The sequence below is a fragment of the Bos javanicus genome, chromosome 14, assembly GCF_032452875.1.
Source record: "Bos javanicus breed banteng chromosome 14, ARS-OSU_banteng_1.0, whole genome shotgun sequence".
NCBI lineage: Eukaryota > Metazoa > Chordata > Mammalia > Artiodactyla > Bovidae > Bos > Bos javanicus.
The window spans coordinates 31,218,557-31,241,055 of NC_083881.1; the positions used below are offsets into that span (position 1 = coordinate 31,218,557).

Below are 22,499 nucleotides of genomic sequence, written 5' to 3' on the forward strand. Positions count from 1 at the left end.
TCCTCAGGGGTTTGGGGGGGTAGGGGAAGAGGGAGTGTTGGTTTGTTTATTTGGTTTGGGGTTTTTATTTTCTGAAGTCTTGGGCCTGATTCTTCCCAGGGTTTACCAATATACTCTTTGGAGCTAGAGAGAGAGAGAGAAAGAACAGAGAGGGAGAAACAGGGATCACTGTTTACTCACAGAGGGAGGTTAATCCTTGCTCATGCTTGTAAGCCTTTCTTTCACAGCTTTACAACCATCCAAATTCTAACTGTGTAATGGAGGATCAAGACTTTTTAGTTTTTCAGAATAAATTTTGAACTTGTGCAAAGGCTTTGCTCAATCCGTAAAGGTGAGAGGAACCTAGTAAAGTGTCTTGTGGGTAGACTTTAGACAGGAGCAGACCCAGACAGGAATTTCAACTCGGCTACTTAACTACTTGGGCTTCCCTGGTAGCTCAGACGGTAAGAATCCATGTGCAATGCGGGAGACCTGGGTTCAATCCCTGGGTTGGGAAGATCCCCTGGAGGAGGGCATGGCAACCCACTCCAGTATTCTTGCTTGGAATCCCCGTGGACAAAGGAGCCTGGCAGGCTACAGTCCATGGGGTCACAAAGAGTCAGACATGACTGAATGACTAAGCACTTAACTACTTTAGCCTTGTATAAGCCACTTAACCTCTTGGTTTCTTTCTATATAAAATGGGGATAACAATATTTGTCTTAAAGTTTATAATTACATAGTGTGTTTAAAAGTACCTTGCCTATATTATAGACAGTACATAATACTTTTAAAAATAATTTTCTTCCCAAATAAAATTATTACTTATAAAGTCTTTTATTAACATTTTTGTTATTTAATGGAAACATGTTTCATTTAAACAGAGTTTAGGAGACTGTTTAGTTGCTATGCTACATATTTCTTGAAGTTAATTCATCACTGGCTCAAAATGATGTATCAAAATTTATCAGCAGTAAAAGTACCTCAATTTATATTATTCATGTCACTCAGTATGCATGTTATACTAAACAAAAGTAAATATTTAACAGCTAACTGAACTATTAAATTGTTACTGGTTTTAGATCTTTGAACCATATCATCAGTAAAAGTTTCATTCAGTAAACACATATTTTCTTTTGTCTTTAATAATTTTAGATGAATCAGTGAATAAAATGAATATAGGAAATGAGTATAAGGTTATTGGAATTCCAACCTGTGTAAAAACATCACAAACTGCTGTCTGTGTAGAAGCAAATAGTATCACTTTTTGCATTCCAAAAGGTAAGGAAAATGTTAATATCATTTTAACAATACTTGCAAGTTTAAATCCATTCGTTCAGGAGACAAGTATTGGCTGCCTGTGTGCTGGACACTCTTCAAAACACTAGGGATAGAGTTGTGATCAGGACAGTCAAGATTCCCACCCTTAAATCATATGGTAGATAGTGAATAAATCTAAACTAATTAATAAGACAATTTCAGATAATAAATGCTATGAAGGAAATAAAGCAGGATAATGTGGAAACTTGCCCCTAGGAATGATTCTTTTCTTTTGGCTAAACTCTATTTAGATTTTTTAAAAAGTAATTACCAATGAGAAGAATGTTTTAAGATGCCAGGAGTTAAAGAGTAGTCTAAAAGTTTTTCTTACCTTTGTTTTCTAGCTAAGGCAATGCTAAGTAACTTGTGGTTGAGAAAAAGAGCTGGATGAAATAGCATCCTCTTCCTCATCTGAGTTTTTAGCCAATTGAGAAATAAGACAAGAGGCAAAGGTAGCTGGGGGCCAAAATATCTGCTTTATTACTGATAATTTTCTTCCAACTTAATTAAGCACTAAGTAAACAAAAGTGAAGAGCAGATCTACTCTTAATTTGGCAAACAAATATCTAAATGTAAGACAGGCTAGTTAAATCTTGAATAATAGATTTTTTTTTTTTGAATCACTAGATAGCTTTTGAACTGTGGTATTGGAGAAGACTCTTGAGAGTCCCTTGGACTGCAAGGAGATCCAACCAGTCTATACTAAAGGAAATCATTCCTGAATATTCATTGGAAGGACCAATGGTGAAGCTGAAACTCCAATACTTTGGCCACCTGATGCGAAGAGTTGACTCATTTGAAAAGACCCTGATGCTGGGAGGGATTGAGGGCAGGAGGAGAAGGGGAAGACAGGATGAGATGGCTGGATGGCATCACCGACTCAATGGACATGAGTTTGAGTAAACTCTGGGAGTTAGCGATAGACAGAGAGGCCTGGCATGCTGCAGTCCATGAGGTCACAAAGAGTTGGACACAACTGAGTGACTGAACTGAACTGAACTGAGATAACTATCTAGAATAACAGAGGCCCATATTGAATTTAGGGCTTCCCTGATGGCTTAAATGGTAAAGAATCTGCCTGCAATGTGGGAGACCTGGGTTCGATCCCTCGGTGAGGAAGATCCCCTGGAAAAAGGAATGGCTACTCACTCCAGTATTCTTGCCTGGAGAATTCCATGGACAGAGGAGCCTGGAGGGCTATGTAGTCTATGGGGTCACAAAGAGTTGCTCACTACTGAGCAACTAGCACTTTCACTTTCTTTCAAGTTGAATTTAAATACAATGAATTCAAGACACCTCTGCTTATTTTGAAGAGAAAAACTTATTAAAAGAATAAAAATAATGAAGAAAGAAAGCATTAATGAACAATAGACATTTTAAAGATCCTTTCAGTATTTTCTGCTATGAAATGTTTTAAAATTTACTGATTTGGTAGCAGAACATGACTTATATGTAGGTGAAGTGTGCTTTCTCCTGCTAAACTCTAGAATTAGGCAGATTTAACCACCTAAATGTGACAAGACCTTCCCTAGGTAGGCCTCCCTTAGTCCATGGACATGGCTGAATAGAAGAAATCATTGCTCCGTGAAGACAGCCCAAGAGGAAAGAGAAAGGGACTGAGTAATATGTGCACAGCTCTTCCCAAACTGACCCATTGGATTAAATTGCTCATCCCTTTCAGGAGTTGGACAAAATAAGGGAGTGGAGAAGATCTAGAAGTTATAGTCTATGTTAAAGTAGTAGGGTATAAATCTTCCCTTTTAACAGAAGCATTCAAATATATCCCGTTCTGCTTTTTCAGTTCAGTTCAGTTCAGTCACTCAGTTGTGTCTGGCTCTTTGCGACCCCATGGACTGCAGTACACCAGGGTTCCTTGTCCACCACCAACTCCTGGAGCTTACTCAGACTCATGTCCATCGAGTCGGTGATGCCATCCAACCATCTCATCCTGTGTCATCCCTTTCTCCTTCTGCCTTCAATCTTTTCTAGCATGAGGGTCTTTTCAAATGAGTCAGTTCTTCGCATCAGGTGGCCAAAGTGTTGGAGTTTCAGCTTCAGCATCAGTCTTTCCAAAGAATATTCAGGACTGATTTTAGCCCTCGCTAAAGCAGAATATTCAGTTCTGCTTTTTAGCCCTCACTAAATGTGATACTGTTTCAAACACAGAAATAAAAAGGAAACACTGTGATACAGGAGCCTCATGATCTGACTTTGCTCACATAGGTCTTAAAAGAAAAAATTAGAAATTTACTTGCAACCCACAGGCAATCTATGTGGGCACACAGGGTGTGCGTCCTTTTATTATGTTCCTTGGGTAGAAATGATAGACCAGAGTGACCTCCAATCATAATTTATTATCATTGTAATAATTTTAATGTGGCACATCTAGTCTGTATGTCATTTGCTTGTTTTAAAGCCCTTTTTAATATGTGTATTAATATTTACTTTCAGTTCCTTCAGGAATTAGTGACAATTTCAGGTGTCTCCTCTCTCTGACCTCCAGCTCATGCTGGAAGTTTACAGCCATACTTGCCAACATCTTTGCATCACAGATTGTTCCTCCTGGGACTTACAATTTGCTCAAGCTCTGTTTGCTAATGAGTCTAGTACAGACAAGTGACCGTAACAAGGAACTGGAAAATTTCTTGGATATTTTAATTGTAACAAGTGATACTCTACTCATAGACAGGTAAAATATATGCCATTACAAATTGATCACAGCTTTGCATAAATCTTTTCCATAAAGATTATTATAAGACAGATATTTAGAATTTATCTGATATAAATTGTTCCCCACTAGCAAGTACTCTTTTTAAAAAGTTTATTTAAATGTTCAAAAAGCTAGGAATGAATTTCATATATTAATATAGTATGTGCAATTATAAGGCAAAAACAAATTTATAGAATGAAATTTAAATTAGAAAAATAAAAGTCCAATTAGCTCTAACTTAATTGGACAGGTGATGTTTTGCTAACATTAAAATTAAATCATAACATAAATATAGTGCTAACTGCCACGGATTGCACCAATTTAATCTTCCACTAATGAGCATGAGAATATTTGTTTAACAGTTTCACCAATACTGGGTATTATTAGACTTTTAAATTTGGCCCTCTGATGGGTGGAAACTGGTATTTTATTTTAATTTTCATTTCTTTAACTAGAAGTAAGCTTTAGCATCATTTAGAATATATTAAACACTTTTTATTATTTTTCTATGGACACTGTGACCATTGTCCATTTTTAAATTAATCTGCTTATTTCTTGTTGATTTGTGATACCTCTGCAAATTAAAGCCCTTGTCTCTCTTTCTGTTTGTCATTAACCTTTTCCTGTAGTATTTGGGGCTGTATGAGAGATTTGGTGTTTTGTTATTTAGGTAAGAGTTACATAAAGTGAAGTAATAAGATCTTAAGTATGCAATTTGATGAATCTTGACAGATAACGTGCATTCCTATAGCCATCACCTCAATAAGACATGAAACATTTCCATTTTCCATCACTTTGGAAAGTTCCTTTATTCTCTTAGTTAATTCCTATTTCCACAGGTGATTTCTGTCGCCATAAGTTAATTTTCCTGTTCTTGAATTTTGTATAAATAGAATCACACAATGCATCCTCTTTAGGATCTAATCTCTTTTGCTCAGCATGTTTTTGAGATTGGTCCTGTTGTGTGTGTGTCAGAGTTCACTTGTTTTTATTGATGAGTCGTGTTCCATTATATAAATGTCCCAGAATTTGTTTCTCCATTTCCCTAGTGATGGACATTTGGGTTTTGCATGTTTTGACTATATAAATAAAGCTGCAATAAACATCTCTTGTACAAGTCTTTTTGTAGATTTGTGTTTTCATTATCTTGAATAAATATCTAGGAGTGGAATTGCTGTGTCATAAGATAGGTGTATGTAACTTTATAAGAAACTGCCAAACAGTTTTTCAAAGTGGTTGTGCAATTTTACATTCCAGCCAATGAGGTAAGGTTCCAGATGTTTCTCTCCTCACCAACATCCTGTATTGTCAGTCTTTCTCAATTTAGCCATACTAGTGTGTGTGAAATGGTATCTCATTACATTTCTAAGTTGCATTTCCCTGATGACTACTGATCTGAAATCTTCTTCATGTACTTATTTGCTACTCATATTATGAAGTGTCAAGTTGTTTGCTGACTTTTAAATGGAGTTCTGAATGCACATCGATTGTCACATGTATCACGAAATTTTTCTTCCAGGTACAAAAATAGTTTGTATTTTTTTTCTTAATGATATATTTGATGAGCAGACCTTTTAGTTTTGATTATTATTTTCTTTTATGTTTAGTGTTTTCTGGTTTCTGTTTAATAAGTCTCTGCCTACCAAGGTCATGAAGATATTCTTCTGTGTTTTCTTCTAGGAGCATATAGGTTTAACTTTTACAATAGGTCTGTTATCTATTCCAAGTCAGTTTCTGTATATACCTTGTATATATGCGAGGTAGGAGTCAAGATTAATGTTTTTCCTATGCATTTATCAAACTTTTCCATACTATTTGTTGAAAAGACTTTCCTTTCCCCATTGAATTGCTGTGGTACCAGTATTGAAAATCTGTTAAACTGGTTTATATGGTTATAAATTTAGGTACACAGATTAACTGGGTATACATCTATTTGAACTTTCTTTTGTGCTATTTTGACTTGTTTGTCTATGATGATGCCTCACATTCTTGATTGTTGAAGCTCTATATTAAGGTCTGAATCAGGTAGTGCAACTTTATTCTTCATTTTTAAGATTTGTTTTCACTATTTTAGGTACTTTGCATTTTCTTAAAATGTTTAGAATCCATATGTTATTACCAACCTCCATCACACCAAAAAAGCCTTTAAGAATTTTGATTGGAACTGCTTTTAACTTATAAATCAATTTTGGGGAGAATTTACATCTTAACAATGTTCATTCTTCCAATCCATGAATATGGTATATATCTCCTTTTATTTAAATCTTAATTTCTTTCAGTAAATTGCAAAGGTCATGTACATAATTTGTTGATTACTAAGTATTTGGTATTTTTGATGCTGTTAAGCTGGAGACCCAGTTTCCCCCTCAGTCTATCCCATCAGGAAGCTTCCATAAGCCTCTTTTCCTTCTCTATCAGAGGCAGACAGACTGAAAACCACAATCACAGAAAACTAACCAATCTAATCACATGGACCACAGCCTTGTCTAACTCAATGAAACTATAAGCCATGCCGTGTAGGGCCACCCAAGACAGACGGGTCATGGTGAGAGTTCTGACAAAATGTGGTCCAATGGAGAAGGGAATGGCAAGCCACTTCAGTATTCTTGCCTTGAGAACCCCATGAATAGTACAAAAAGGCAAAAAGATAGGACACTGAAACATCAACTCCCCAGGTTGGTAGGTGCCCAGTATGCTACTGGAGATAAGTGGATAAATAACTCCAGAAAGAATGAAGAGACAGAGAAAGGAAAAACAACATCCATTTGTGGATGTGACTGGTGATGGAACCAAGGTCCGTTGCTATAAAGAGCAATATTGCATAGGAACCTGGAATGTTAGGTCCATGAGTCAAGGCAAATTGGAAGAGGTCAAACAGGAGATGGCAAGAGTGAACATCGACATTTTAGGAATTGGCAAACTAAAATGGACTGGAATGGGTGAATTTAACTCAGATGACCATTATATCTACTACTGTGAGCAAGAATCCCTTAAAAGAAATGGAGTAGCCATCATAGTCAACAAAAGAGTCCAAAATGCCGTACTTGGATGCAATATCAAAAACGACAGAATGATCTCTGTTTGTTTCAGAGGCAAACCATTCAATATCACAGTAATCCAAGTCTATGCCTCAACCAGTAATGCTGAAGAAGCTGAAGTTGAACGGTCCTATGAAGACTTTCAAGACCTTTTAGAACTAACACCCAAAATAGATGTCCTTTTGGTTATAGGGGACTGGAATACAAAAGTAGGAAGTCAAGAAACACCTGGACATTTTGAAGAGACTGGGGAGTGGGGGGCTCGTCTGGTTAAGGGCCCCTGAACCAGGGAGCAGCGGAGTTTGAGAAGCCAGCAGCTCGGGGCTCGTGGGCTAAAGTTGGGGGGAGGGGCGCCAAGCGTGTGGGGTGGGGAGGGTCCTGGTCTTTGGCTCCTCGACTCGGTCCTGTTTCGACAGCGAACATGTCTTGGCCTGTCAGAAATAGGAAGGTCGTTGATTATTCACAATTTCAGGAATCCGATGATGCTGATGAAGATTATGGAAGAGATTCAGGCCCTCCAGCTAAGAAAATTCGATCATCTCCCCGAGAAGCTAAAAATAAGAGGCGATCTGGAAAGAATTCACAGGAAGATAGTGAGGACTCGGAAGAAAAAGATGTGAAGACTAAGAAGGATGATTCTCATTCAGCAGAGGACAGTGAAGATGAAAAAGAAGATCATAAAAATGTGTGCCAGCAAGGGCAGGCAGCCTCTAAAGCAGCCTCTAAACAGAGGGAGATGCTCATGGAAGATGTGGGCAGTGAGGAGGAGCAAGAAGAGGAGGACGAGGCGCCTTTCCAGGAGAAAGATTCCGGCAGTGATGAGGATTTCCTAGTAGAAGATGATGATGATAGTGACTCTGGCAGTTCAAAAAAGAAAAACAAAAAGATGGTTAAGAAGTCGAAGCCTGAGAGAAAAGAAAAGAAAATGCCGAAGTCCAGGCTAAAGGCCACAGTGACGCCAAGTCCTGTGAAAGGCAAGGGGAAAGTGGGTCGCCCCACAGCTTCAAAGGCATCAAAGGAAAAGACTCCTTCTCCCAAAGAAGAAGATAAGGAACCAGAAAGCCCTCTGGAAAAGAAAATGTCTTCAAGCCCTCCACTTGAGAAATCTGGGGATGAAGGTTCTGAAGATGAAGCCCAGTCTGGGGAAGATTAAAAGTGATGATGGTCTGGGGAGAGATTTTATTTAAAAAAAAAGAGAGAGAGAAAAAGAAAAAGAGGGGAAAAAAAGAAAAGCTACTTAAGATAGAATATGGTTTTGGCTATGGCTTGACTCATGGGCTTTCAATACTTTTTTTCCCTTTTGTTGAAAACAACATTTTCTTCTTTTCTTCTTCTTTTTCTTCTTTTTTTTTTAAAGAAAAGCATTGTATGTTTAATTTACCTTTTTTGTCTATTGGTCTCTTCGTCAAGACCTCCTCTTCCCCCTCCTACCCCTTTCCCAATGAAAGCCATGTTAAATTAAAAAAAAAAAAAAAAAAAAAGAAACACCTGGAATAACATGCAAATTTGGCCTTGGAGTACAGAATGAAGCAGGGCAAAGGCTAATAGAGTTTTGCCAAGGGAACTCACTGGTCATAGCAAACACCCTCTTCCAACAATACAAGAGAAGACTCTACACATGGACATCACTTGATGGTCAACACTGAAATTAGATTGATTATATTCTTTGCAGCCAAAGATGGAGAAGACAGCAAAAACAAGACCAGGAGCTGACTGTGGCTCAGATTATGAGTCCTTATTGCCAAATTCAGACTTAAATTGATGAAAGTAGGGAAAACCACTAGACCATTCAGGTATGACCTAAATCAAATCCCAAACTATTATACAGTGGAAGTGAGAAATAGATTTAAGGGACTAGATCTAATAGAGTGCCTGATGAACTATGGATGGAAGTTTGTGACATTGTACAGGAGACAGGGAGGAAGACCAACCCAAGAAAAAGAAATGCAAAAAGCAAAATGGCTCTCTGAGGAGGCCTTACAAATAGCTGTGAAAAGAGAAGCAAAAAGCAAAGGAGAAAAGGAAAGATATACCCATTTGAATGCAGAGTTCCAAAGAAGAGCAAAGAGAGATAAGAAAGTCTTCCTTAGTGATCATTGCAAAGAAATAGAGGAAAACAATAGAACGTGAAAGACTGAGATCTCTTCAAGAAAATCAGAGATACCAAGGGAACAATTCTTGCAAAGATGGGCTCAATAAAGGACAGAAATGGTATGGACCTAACAGAAGCAGAAGATATTAAGAAGAGGTGGCAAGAATACACAGAAGAATTGTATATAAAAGATTTTTATATTGTATATAAAAGATCTTCATGACCCATCTTCACAATGGTGTGAACACTCACCTAGAGCCAGACATCCTGGAATGTGAAGTCAAATGGGCCTTAGGAAGCATCACTATGAACAAAGCTAGTGGAGGTGATGGAATTCCAGTTGAGCTATTTTAAATCCTGAAAGATGATGCTGTGAAAGTGCTGCACTCTATATGCCAGCAAATTTGGAGAACTCAGCAGTGGCCACAGGACTGGAAAAAGTCAATTTTCATTCCAATCCCAAAGAAAGGCAATGCCAAAGAATGCTCAAACTACCGCACAATTGCAGTCATCTCATGCTAGTAAAGTAATGCTCAAAATTCTCCAAGCCAGGCTTCAGCAATACGTGAAGCGTGAACTTCCAGATGTTCAAGCTGGTTTTAGAAAAGGCAGAGGAACTCTCTTGCTTTTTCGATGATCCATCGGATGTTGGCAATTTGATCTCTGGTTCCTCTGCCTTTTCTAAAACCAGCTTGAACATCTGGAAGTTCACACTTCACGTATTGCTGAAGCCTGGCTTGGAGAACATCCAATGGATCATGGAAAAAGCAAGAGAGTTCCAGAAAAACATCTATTTCTGCTTTATTGACTATGCCAAAGCCTTTGACTGTGTGGATCACAATAAACTGTGGAAAATTCTGAAAGAGATTGGAATACCAGACCACCTGACCTGCCTCTTGAGAAACCTGTATGCAGGTCAGGAAGCAACAGTTAGAACTGGACACGGAATAACAGACTGCTTCCAAATAGCAAAAGGAGTGTGTCAAGGCTGTATATTGTCACCCTGCTTCTTTAACTTATATGCAGAGTACATCATGAGAAATACTGGGCTGGATGAAGCACAAGCTGGAATCAAGATTGCCAGGAGAAATATCAGTAACCTCAGATATGCAGATGACACCACCCTTAATGGCAGAAAGTGAAGAAAAACTAAAGAGCCTCTTGATGAAAGTGAAAGAGGAGAGTGAAAAAGTTGGCTTAAAGCTCAACATTCAGAAAACGAAGATCATGGCATCCGGTCCCGTCACTTCATGGCAGATAGATGGAGAAACAGTGGAAACAGTGTCAGACTTTATTTTGGGGCTCCAAAATCACTGCAGATGGTGATTGCAGCCATGAAATTAAAAGACGCTTACTCCTTGGAAGGAAAGTTATGACCAACCTAGATAGCATATTCAAAAGCAGAGACATTACTTTGCCAACAAAGGTCCGTTTAGTCAAGGCTATGGTTTTTCCAGTGGTCATGTATGGATGTGAGAGTTGGACTGTGAAGAAGGCTGAGCGCCGAAGAATTGATGCTTCTGAACTGTGGTGTTGGAGAAGACTCTTGAGAATCCCTTGGACTGCAAGGAGATCCAACCAGTCCATCCTAAAGGAAATCAGTCCTGAATATTCATTGGAGGGACTGATGCTGAAGCTGAAAGTCCAATACTTTGGCCACCTCATGCAAAGAACTGACTTATTGGAAAAGACCCTGATGCTGGGGAAGATTGAAGGCAGGAAGAGAAGGGGAAGACAGAGTCTGAGATGGCTGGATGGCATCACCAACTCAATGGGCATGCTTTTGAGTAAACTCCAGGCATTGGTGATGGACAGGGAGGCCTGGTGTGGTGCAGTCCGTGGGGTTGCAGAGAGTCAGTCACGACTGAGCAACTGAACTGAACTGAACTGAACTCTACTGATGCTGTTAAAGTGGTAGTGCTTTGTTAATTTTATTTTTAAGTATTTGCTTTGAATATATTAGAGATAGCGTTGATTTTTGTATTTGTGTCTTATTCTCTGTGACCTTATATCAGTAGTTCAAAAACTTCCTCAGTTAATTTTGATGATTTGCCAATTTTGAGTCCCATTGTTCCATATGGTTAGGTTCTCAGCCTGCCTGCCTGTTAGAATCATCTAGAAAAATATTTTTTAAAATATTTATGCCTGTGGCTCACCCCCAAAGATTATAATTTATATTGTGTGGAGTATGGCTTAGCATTGGAATTTTTTAAAGACCCCAAGCAATTTTTTTGTTAAAGTATCTTAGAATAATAACCTTTAGGCCCATCTATGTTTTCACAAATGTCAAGATTTCATTGTTTTTATGGCTGAGTAATATTCCATTATATATATGTATATATACACACCACATCTCTCTATCCACTCATCTATTGATGGACACTTAGATTGTTTCTATATCTTGGCTATTGTAAATAATGCTGAAATGAACATGGAGGTGCATATATCTTTTCCAATTAATGTTTTTGTTTTCTTTGGATTAATGCCCAGAAGTGGAATTGCTGGATCATATGATAACTCTGTTGAGGAATTTCCACACTGTTCTCCATAAAAAGCTATATCAATATATATTCCTACCAACAGTGCATAAGGGGTCCCTTTATTCACATTCTTGCCAACAATTGGTTTTTGGGTTTGTGTGTGTTTGATAACTGTCATTCTGATAGGTGTGTTGTGATATCTCATTGTGTTTTTGATTTGCATTCCCCTGATGATTTTTTACGTTGACCATCTTTTCACATGACTGTTGACTCCCCAGGTGATTTTAAAGTGAACTAGGGTTGAGAACTGCTGCCCTATAGACTTACAAATTTTCCTTCTACATCTTACCCATTTTACATATCTTCAAATTAACATCTGAATTCCCTGGAATGACACATATTCTAGACATTTTATAGTGTCTTACCTGTCCATTCTTAAGAGATCTGCTTCACCCTCTTTTGCATTGTATGTGTGTGTCTGGTCATCATAGTAGATCGCACCAGCAAGCTATGATTTCTGCAGCAAGGATTTAAAAGCTAAGCTAAGTTAATCATATTCTTTTCTTATAATTTAAATTTGAGAAATGAAGAGGCTTGAGGCAATTGGCAAAGATATTAGAAAGCAACAGGATGTATCAAGAGTTATGTTGATACATAGGTAGCAGGGGTAGTCATGATGGACTATTTGCAAAACCTAAATGCAGAAGTTTTGAAAAATGAAAGAAAGCAGGGCATCAAAAGAGAAAGGCTTGGTTCAAATGTCATCTCTCTATAGCTTTCTCTGATTTTTTTCCAGGAAGAAATAATCTTTTATGGATGTCCTCACAGCATTATTTTAGTACTCATCATATCGTATTTTACTTTTTTGTTTTCATCTCTCTAAGGTGTGAGCTTTCCAAGTTGAGGACAAAATCTCATATATGTTTTTATCCCTAGCACTAGTGCTCAATAAACATTAAGTCAAATTAAATCTAATTGTATAGCTATTATACATTATGACTTCTGAAAATCAAATATTAAATAGTAGTAATTAATAATTTATTTTTCCCCTTAGGCTTTTGAATTTTAGTATAAGCCTTGTGCCCCGTGGTATACGTCATTCAGTCTCTACTGAAATTTTCCCTACTGTATCCAGGAATAAGTATGGAACTGGAGCAGTTAGCATTCAAGCTGGCAGTGCTTTGCTAGCTAAAGGTGGTATCTGCTTTATAGGAGACTTGGCTTCACACAAAAAAGATAAACTTGAACAGCTCCAGTCAGGTAAACAATATTTCTTCAAATTAATTTTTACCTATTTAACTTTTCCATCAGTGTCATGGAGTTGAGTGTGCTAAATCACTTCAGTCATGTTTGACTCTATGAGACCCTATGGACTGTAGCCCTCCAGGCTTCTCTGTCCACGGGATTCTCCAGGCAAGAATACTAGAGTGGGTTACTGTGCCCTCCTTCAGGGGATCTTCCCGACCCAGTGATCGAACCCAGGTTTCCTGTATTGCAGGCGATTCTTTACCTATCTGAACCACCAGGGAAGCCTAGGACTTACCTAACAATAGAGATTATATTGTACAGGTTTTAGAAATAGAGAAATTATATTAAATGACACTTCTCATTTTACCTTGATAAATAAAAATAGGAATTTAATGTGTAAATGTACTGTTTAAGCCTTTGCTCTCAGTTGTAATACATGAATTTGTATTAGTTAGAGTTAGTTGCTCAGTTGTATACAACTCTTTGTGACCCCATGGACTATAGCCCACCAGGCTTTGTTCATGGAATTCACCAGGCAAGAATACTGGAGTGGGTTGCCTTGCCTTCCAGATTTATTTCCTCTTCTTGTGTTATTGCACTAGTTAGGACGTTCAAGATGATGTTGAAAAACAGTGGTGAAAAGGAACATCATGATCTTGTCTTGTTCCTGGTCTTAATAGGAAAGTTTCAAGTTTCTCACCATCATGTATGATGTCAGTTGTAGGTTTTTTGATGAAGTTCTTTTTCAAGTTGAAGGAGTTCCCTTCTATTCTTAATCTACTAAGAGTTTTTAAATAAAGGGTGTTGAATTTTACCAAATGCTTTTTTTGCATCTATTGACATGATAATGTGATTTTTCTTCTGTAGCCTGTTAATATTATAGGGATTACATTAATTGACTTTCAAATGTTGAACTAGCTTTGCATACCTAACATAAATTTTACTGGCTGTGATATATACTTATTTTTATACATCATTGAATTAATCTGCAATATTTTGTTGAGAATTTTTGCCTGTGTATTCATAAGAGCTATTGGTCTGTAGTTTTCTTGTTATATCTTTTATCTGATTTTGGTATTAGGATAATGCTATTTGAGCCAGATTTGTAACTAACAAGGATATGGAAAAATAAGTATTGGGCAAAGAAAAGTTAGGACCTTGAATTCCTGGCATGCCAGCAAGCACGTGCAGCAATACACAGGAGACATAGCATATTGCCTCTGCCTGCAAAAATAGACTCACACTCATATGTTCAACTGATTTTTGATCACAACATCAAAACAATGGGGAAAATGGGGAAAGTTTTTTCAACAAATGATGATGGAACATCTGGAAAAGAATTAATATTTGTTCATACCTCACAACTATACACAATAATTACAGATGAATCATAAACCTAGATGTAAAAACTTAAATTATAAGGCTACTAGAAGAAAACATGAGAAATCTTTATGACTTAAGGGTATGTTGTGTGCATGCTCAGTCATATCTGACTCTGTGACCCCATGGACTGTAGCTCGCCAAGCTCCTCTGTCCATGGGATTTTGCAGGCAAGAACACTGGCTGCTGCTGCTAAGTCACTTCAGTTGTGTCCAACTCTGTGCAACCCCACAGACGGCAGCCCATCAGGCTCCTCTGTCCCTGGGATTCTCCAGGCAAAAATACTGGAATGGGTTGCCATTTCCTTCTCCAACGCATGCATGCATGCTAAGTTGCTTCAGTTGTGTCTGACTCTGTGCAACCCCACGGACAGCAGCCCACCAGGCTCCTCTGTCCATGGGATTCTCTAGGCAAGAACACTGGAGTGGGTTGCCATTTCCTTCTCCAGAGGATCTTCCCTATCCAGGGATTGAACCGTGATCTCCTGCACCGCAGGCAGATTCTTTACCATTTGTGCCACCAGAGTAGGCAAAGATTTTTTGGACAAAACCCAGAAAGCAATTAACAGAAAATAATTGATGCATTGGACTTCATCAAAACTAAAAAGTTATACACATCAAAAGGCCATTTAAAAAGTGAGTAGGCAAATAAAGGAAAAGAAAATAATTGCAATACATATATTTGACATAGGACATATACCTAGAACATAGAAACAATTCCTACAGGTCAGTAATTTAAAAAACAAAATGTATGTGTTAGTAACTCAGTCATGTCCAATTCTTTGTGACCACGTGGACTATATATAGCCCACCAGGTTCCTCTGTCCATGGAATTATCCAGGCAAAAATACTGGAGTAGGTTGCCATTCCCTTCTCCAGGGGATCTTAACAACCCAGGAATCAAACCTGAGTCTTCCACACTGCAGGCAGATTTTTTTACCCACTGAGCCACCAGGAACCTCCCACCCTCCACCCCACAAAAAAAACCCCTAAAGAACCAGATGCAAAATACCAGATTGTGTGTATTGTCTCACAATCTTATCCTCTTTCATTCTTGACTTAGATGATCTGCTTTCTTTTTTTCCCCACAGAAAAGAACATTGCTCCCACAGAGTCCATAAGACTGATCTATACATCAGTGTCTCTTTTGCTGTCTCGTACAGAGGGTTATTGTTACCATCTTTCTAAATTCCATATATATGCGTTAGTATACTGTATTATGGACTCTGTGGGAGAGGGAGAGGGTGGGGAGATTTGGGAGAATGGCATTGAAACATGTAGAATATGTATGAAACGAGTCGCCAGTCCAGGTTCGATGCACGATACTGGATGCTTGGGGCTGGTGCACTGGGACGACCCAGAGAGAGGGTATGGGGAGAGAGGAGGGAGGAGGGTTCAGGATGGGGAGCACGGGTATACCTGTGGCGGATTCATTTCGATATTTGGCAAAACTAATACAATATTGTAAAGTTTAAAAATAAAATTAAAAAGAAAAGAACATTGCTTAATTTCAGCCTCCTTTGTAACCTGCATGATACGACCAGTCTCCTTACCCTCTGCCTATTCATTCCAGTCCACAATTCTAGCTTCATGCTTTGGACTAATGGTTCTCATCATCAGGGGATACAGAAACATTCAAATATTTTTCTTGCCTTGTTCTTTTTATGGCAAATCCTCTAATTTAGCCATATCCTGCAAAACCATGAAGTTTTCCTGTATCTTTGCTATCCAAAATTTAAGTCATAAAATTCATTATAATAATATTTATTAATTTGTAGCTATATTGACCAAAGTGAACTTAAGTAACAAATGGATAATGTCTCTTGACTTAGCTGTGGAAAGTAGAAGCATCACAGTCTACATCTCGGGAAAGAAGTTTGGGGATGATGTGGATCAACAAATGACTTTTCCAGTTCAGTGCAGTTTTTGGTCTTTTCTTGATATGGATTCACCTTCAAGGAGAAATATACAGAAAACCAATATGCTAATTGGTCAGATGGTAAAGTATATGTGTATTTTATTGTTAGAATATTGTTCAAGGAATTTAGTCATGGATTTTAGTCTCAATTTTTTAATAACAATTTAATGTTTTATTTCTGTGCTTACTTTCTGTCTTACTCAGATCCTGGAACTAAATAATGACACAGTTGTTTGCAATTTTTCATTTTTTAGTCATAGAAAGCAGGTATCAGCTCACTAGAAATTATTATTTGAGTAGGTAGTGGGGGAGGTTTTCATGAATAATGTGTAAGAAAATACTCAATAAAGAGCATTTTAAAAAATTTGTTACCAAAAAGATCCCATGCTATTTGGGAATCACTTTAAATGAAGTATTATTTATAATTATTATTTAAATTATTAATATAATTATATCACTATAGTGTTAATTACATTAAATTATGAAATAATAAATTAATAATTATTTTATTTTGTTATTATTTAAAGTGTTTGTGAAAATGCCAGTGTTTAATATTTACCTTCTACATTTTTGTTTGATGTAGGATTGCAGTTTAATTCCAGCTAATCTTGTAGAGGCATTTGCATTATTGATTAACTGCAGTGAATCATCTCCTTGCCACCCACTTCTTCCAACTGTGCAACATACTTTAAAGAAAGCCATTGATCCTGAAGGGCTGCTTTATTTAGCTTCTAAACAGTTCACAACTGAAGATTTTGAAAAGGTAAAGGTGGAAAAAATGAGTGCCATGAATATTTGTGCTGCTGCTGCTAAGTCGCTTCAGTCGTGTCTGACTCTGTGCGACCCATAGACGGCAGCCCACCAGGCTTCCCGTCCCTGGGATTCTCCAGGCAAGAACACTGGAGTGGGTTGCCATTTCCTTCTCCAATGCATGAAAGTGAAAAGTGAAAGTGAAGTCGCTCAGTCATGTCTGACTCTAGCGACCCTATGGACTGCAGCCTACCAGGCTCCTCCGTCCATGGGATTTTCTAGGCAAAAGTACTGGAGTGGGGTGCCATTGCCTTCTCCAATATTTGTGCTAATGTTTCTCAATTTAAATAAAACTCCCTTTGAACATTCAGTTTTCCTTATTTAGAATTTTCTTTTATTTCAGTTTGCTTTCAGCTTTTAAGAATTTTAAGGACATTGTATAGAAAATATTTTAGATTAGTTAAATTAAAAGCTATAAGGACATAGATATTAAAATGTTGAGTTTATTCTTTGAATCACTAATCAGATCACCATGGTTTATCTTTCCATTAAAACATTCAAAATAGAATATTTTTATAAAACATTATGATGAGAGGCTTTCTAGATACACAGTTTTTTACATTTTACAGACTATTCAAAGGGAATAGTTCTGACTATAGGGAGTATCTATCATGACTCACAAACCCATTTATTTTAATGTCTTGACCTGAAAACATGTGTGGCATGTTCAGAGAACCTGAAAGTTGGATGATGCAAATTTAGTAATGACTCTCATAGCTATTAAAGGTACTCAAGTATTTACTAGTGAAGCCCTTTTAATATTAACTGTTGAGAAATCTGTCCACAATAGAGTTAAAGTGTCTGTGTAGGATAGCTAAATGGCCTGTAATATTGGGAAGCGGGAATCCACAGGTCAGTAAATTTTTTGTTCATACCTGCCTTTTTTTGTAGCCCAAATTGCATGGATAAAAGGTTGAAAGGTGGAGTTTATTCACATAGATTAAAACAGAAAAAGAACAATATTTACTATAAAATAAGGTCTTTTCATTTGTTTTAGTGTGTATAAAAAAAAGCAATTAGTCTTTAGGAACTGGGGTACTAAATGATATAGACATGCTAATAACCTGGAAAAATTTTTGCCCAGTCTTTCCCTGAAAAACAACAAAAAAAAAAGTCTATGGATTTATTAGTCAGGCATTTACTGAGTTTTTAATATTGATGAACCTCTTTCTGTTCTTTTATATTCTCCTAGAAATGTTCATTTTTCTTCCTTAGTTTATCATTTAATTGAGATATATGAAACAAGGGACAATTTAAAGCTGTGTTAGGTGGTGCTGACTATAAGTATTGCATGACTTCAGAAAGGAAGGTATCAAGTAGAATGCAAGAGTTAGGAATAACCCAAAAGGCGGTGTGACTTTAGTTGGGCCTTAAGAAAAGGTAAGATTTAAATTACCCTCCAATTAAAGCTAAATTTTACAAAAAGGAAAAAAAGAAAACAAAAGGTAAGATTTAAATGACAGGAAGGATGGACATTAAAAAAAAAAAAAGCTAAAAATAAGAGCAAAGACATAAAAGTAGAGATGAGTACACATAGAAAACTATGAGAAGACCTGTCAACTGGAGCAAAAATTATATTATATAGTCATCAAGATTAGGCAACTGTTGAAGAAGTTGATAACTGGAGGCCAGTGCTGGCTCCCAGTGCTACATTCCCAATAGCAGAGACAACAGGTCTTTTATGAAGGGGGATGTGGTTGTCTTATCACTGTGACCCCATAGCATAAAACCTAGAGAGAGCTATCAACGTTATTGATAGTATTGTTCTGTTCTGAAGGCCTGGAGGGAATTGTGGAATGTAAGAAAAATAAAGACAGGACATATCCAACCCAGGACATATCTAGATCTTTTTTTTTTTTTTTAATTTAAATTTTATTTTATTTTTAAACTTTACAATATTGTATTAGTTTTGCCAAATATCAAAATGAATCCGCCACAGGTATACCCGTGTTCCCCATCCTGAACCCTCCTCCCTCCTCCCTCCCCATACCCTCCCTCTGGGTCGTCCCAGTGCACCAGCCCCAAGCATCCAGTATCGTGCATCGAACCTGGACTGGCGACTCGTTTCATACATGATATTATACATGTTTCAATGCTATTTTACCAAATCTCCCCACCCTCTCCCTCTCCCACAGAGTCCATAAGACTGATCTATACATCAGTGTCTCTTTTGCTGTCTCGTACACAGGGTCATTGTTACCATCTTTCTAAATTCCATATATATGCATTAGAATACTGTATTGGTGTTTTTCTTTCTGGCTTACTTCACTCTATATAATAGGCTCCAGTTTCATCCACCTCATTAGAACTGATTCAAATGTATTCTGTTTAATGGCTGAGTAATACTGCATTGTGTATATGTACCACAGCTTTCTTATCCATTCGTCTGCTGATGGGCATCTATGTTGCTTCCATGTCCTGGCTATTATACACAGTGCTGCGATGAACATTGGGGTACACGTGTCTCTTTCCCTTCTGGTTTCCTCAGTGTGTATGCCCAGCAGTGGGATTGCTGGGCTGCTGCACAACAAAGGAAACTATTAGCAAGGTGAAAAGGCAGCCTTAGAATGGGAGAAAATAATAGCAAATGAAGCAACGGACAAACAACTAATCTCAAAAATATACAAGCAACTCCTACAGCTCAACTCCAGAAAAATAAATGACCCAATCAAAAAATGGGCCAAAGAACTAAATAGACATTTCTCCAAAAAAGACATACAGATGGCTAACAAACACATGAAAAGATGCTCAACATCACTCATTATCAGAGAAATGCAAATCAAAACCACTATGAGGTACCATTTCATGCCAGTCAGAATGGCTGCAATCCATAAGTCTACAAGCAATAAATGCTGGAGAGGGTGTGGAGAAAAGGGAACTCTCTTACACTGTTGGTGGGAATGCAAACTAGTACAGCCACTATGGAGAACAGTGTGGAGATTCCTTAAAAAACTGGAAATAGAACTGCCATATCTAGATCTTTTTAAAAAGTTATATTTAAAATACAGATATAATAGTTAATAGCAACTTTATTATGGGTGGTTTTTCTCTTTTGTTTCCTCCTCTTGTTTTTCTGGTTTTACAACTCACAGAAACAAAAGAAATGGTGAATGGTGAAAAGTCTGGAAATGGTGTCATAGAATAAGGACTTGAGGAACTGGGAATTACCTGTGGTGGATTCATTTTGATATTTGGCAAAACTAATACAATTATGTAAAGTTTAAAAATAAAATTAAAAAAAAAAAAAAGAAAGAAAGCACAAAACTCAGAGAAAACAGTGATAATCATTAAGTTGAAGGCTTATTTTCTACCCAAAATCTTTCTGAGTCTTCAAGGCCTGTTTTCATAGTAGTTAACACAGTACTTCCCACATCGCTGGTCTTTAGATGTGTTTTTTAAAAGGAAGGAAGAAGGCCAATGAGAGAAAGTTTTCTAGAAATAAACTGTCAGAGAATTAAGACTATTCAAAGGGAAATGAGATTCTGAGGGGAGCTGTCTCCCACTAGAAGGCTCTGAGTAAGCCTTTATTCCACTGGAAGCAAAGAGTTGATAGTCATTCAAATACATTGCACAGAACATTTCTGTACTAAGAGGGAAGAAGAGGTTATTCTAGGTAGACTGTAATATTCTTTGTAAGTATAAAATGATTTAAAGTGCTCAGTGGCTTTGGATGGCTCATATATTTAAATCAGTTTTGATATAAATAAAGTATGCAAACTTTAAAAAATAAAATGACCATATACTTTGGATTTTTGTAATATAGGTTCTCTTAATAAAGTTTGAATCTCTTGAATTTTCACACTTTCAATTTAGCTGCTTGCTTTTGCAAAAAATTTGAATGTCGAATTCAGCTTGGAGGCAGAAAGAATGATTCATGGCTATTACCTAGCAAGTCGCAGAATCAGAACAGATTCTATATGTGGATCAAAACTGTCAGCATCTGCATTAAAATATTTGTAAGTATGCAATTTTAAAATCATTATTGACTTTAAAAAATCTTTATTTACCTTTTTTTTTTTGGCTGTGCTGGGTTCTCCTTGTGTGGGGTTTACTCTAGTTGCAGAGAGTGGGGGCTACTCTTTAGTTGAGGTACACAAGCTTCTCAATCCAGTGGCTTCTCTTCTTGTGGAGCATGCACTCAAGAGCTCATGGGCTTCAATAGCTGCGACGTGAAGGCTCAGTAGTTGTGGCTCCCTGGCTCTAGAGCACAGGCTCAGTAGTTGTGATCCAGAGGCTTACTTGCTGTGCCGCATGTGGGATCATCCTGGACCAGGGATCGAACCTGTATCTTCTGCATTGGCAGCCAAATTCTTTACCACTGAGCCACCAGGGAAGCCCCCTTTATTTACTTTTAAATGATGTGTATAATTAACTGTCTCACTTGTTTTTTGATTGCTGGGTGGTTGATTTACAATATACTTTGTTCCAAAAGAATTTAAGGTAACTTAATTATTTCTTCTGTTATAGCCTTACATCATTTGAACCTCCAACAATTTGTTTTCACTAAATTACTTTTTATTGGATACCTGGTATCAGGTACATCTGAAAAAAATGCACTGACTGAATTTTTTAATGCAAATGATTATTTTTTGTAAATGTGGTTCAGTTCAGTTCAGTTCACTTCAGTTCAGTTGTCACTCAGTCATGTCCGACTCTTTGAGACCCCATGGAGGCAGCACCCCAGGCCTCCCTACCCATCACCAACTCCCAGAGCTTACTCAAACTCATGTCCATTGAGTCAGTTGACTTTCTAGATATTTTATAGTTGAGCTTAGAAAAAAAAATTATGTTATTCTTTGTACTTTTAAACACTTTAGTACACTCAAGTACTATTGTTCCTTGAGAAGTTTTTTAAAACTAATTTTTATTATAAAAGTAAAGTATGGACATAGTGAAAGAAAAGTCTAAAATAATGAGTTAAGTCCCTTGCTAACCCTACCTGTGATTATCTCACTCCCTGGAGATGATCCCTGCTAAGAGGTTTTGTCTGTCCTTTCATAAATTACCCATTCAGATACTAGCATATACAAATATATAGTTTAAATATGTGATGTATATTAAGTACATATTTTATTTAAATGTTATATATTTTAGATTAATATGTTATTTAACATATTATATAAAAATATTTTTATAATACATAAATACATATGTAGCCATGTTGATATTCTCTTTTTGCCCAAATGGAATCATGCATACATATCATGATATCTTACTATCAACACATAAAGAATTACCTCATTCTGTTTTAATAGCTCCCTTACAGATTTACTGTGTTATGATGTGGCTATTCCATAATTTAAACAGTCCTCTGTTGATAGACCATTATTTCATTTGATATAGATTAATATGTAATCTCAACCCAAATTATGAAGTAGGACCAGGGGTAAAAACAATCTATTATATAAATAAATATCTTGTTATGACTGCAGTATAAAATAAGACAAGTGGAGGACTGATAGGAAATGTCAAGTGTAGGACTAAAAGAGATAAATATGTTTAGTTAATTTCCCCAACTCTGTCTT

The 22,499-nt window shown here is 37.1% G+C and overlaps 2 protein-coding genes across 3 annotated transcripts in view; both read left to right on the forward strand.

Annotated features, from left to right (window-relative positions):
* The window catches only part of MCMDC2 (minichromosome maintenance domain containing 2), a 47,503-nt gene that overhangs the window by 14,082 nt on the left and 10,922 nt on the right, over nt 1-22,499 (forward strand). For both annotated transcript variants that reach the window (XM_061438887.1, XM_061438888.1), the window contains 6 exons: nt 1,135-1,260; nt 3,751-3,988; nt 12,674-12,879; nt 16,079-16,245; nt 16,748-16,927; nt 20,788-20,930. In XM_061438887.1, coding sequence (XP_061294871.1) covers nt 1,135-1,260; nt 3,751-3,988; nt 12,674-12,879; nt 16,079-16,245; nt 16,748-16,927; nt 20,788-20,930 — 1,060 coding nt within the window. The remainder of the gene's footprint in view (nt 1-1,134; nt 1,261-3,750; nt 3,989-12,673; nt 12,880-16,078; nt 16,246-16,747; nt 16,928-20,787; nt 20,931-22,499) is intronic.
* On the forward strand, nt 7,400-8,243 carry LOC133260498 (nuclear ubiquitous casein and cyclin-dependent kinase substrate 1-like). The gene has a single exon (XM_061438895.1). It carries the CDS (start codon nt 7,469-7,471, stop codon nt 8,198-8,200), a length of 732 nt encoding a protein of 243 aa, XP_061294879.1. The 5' UTR covers nt 7,400-7,468; the 3' UTR covers nt 8,201-8,243.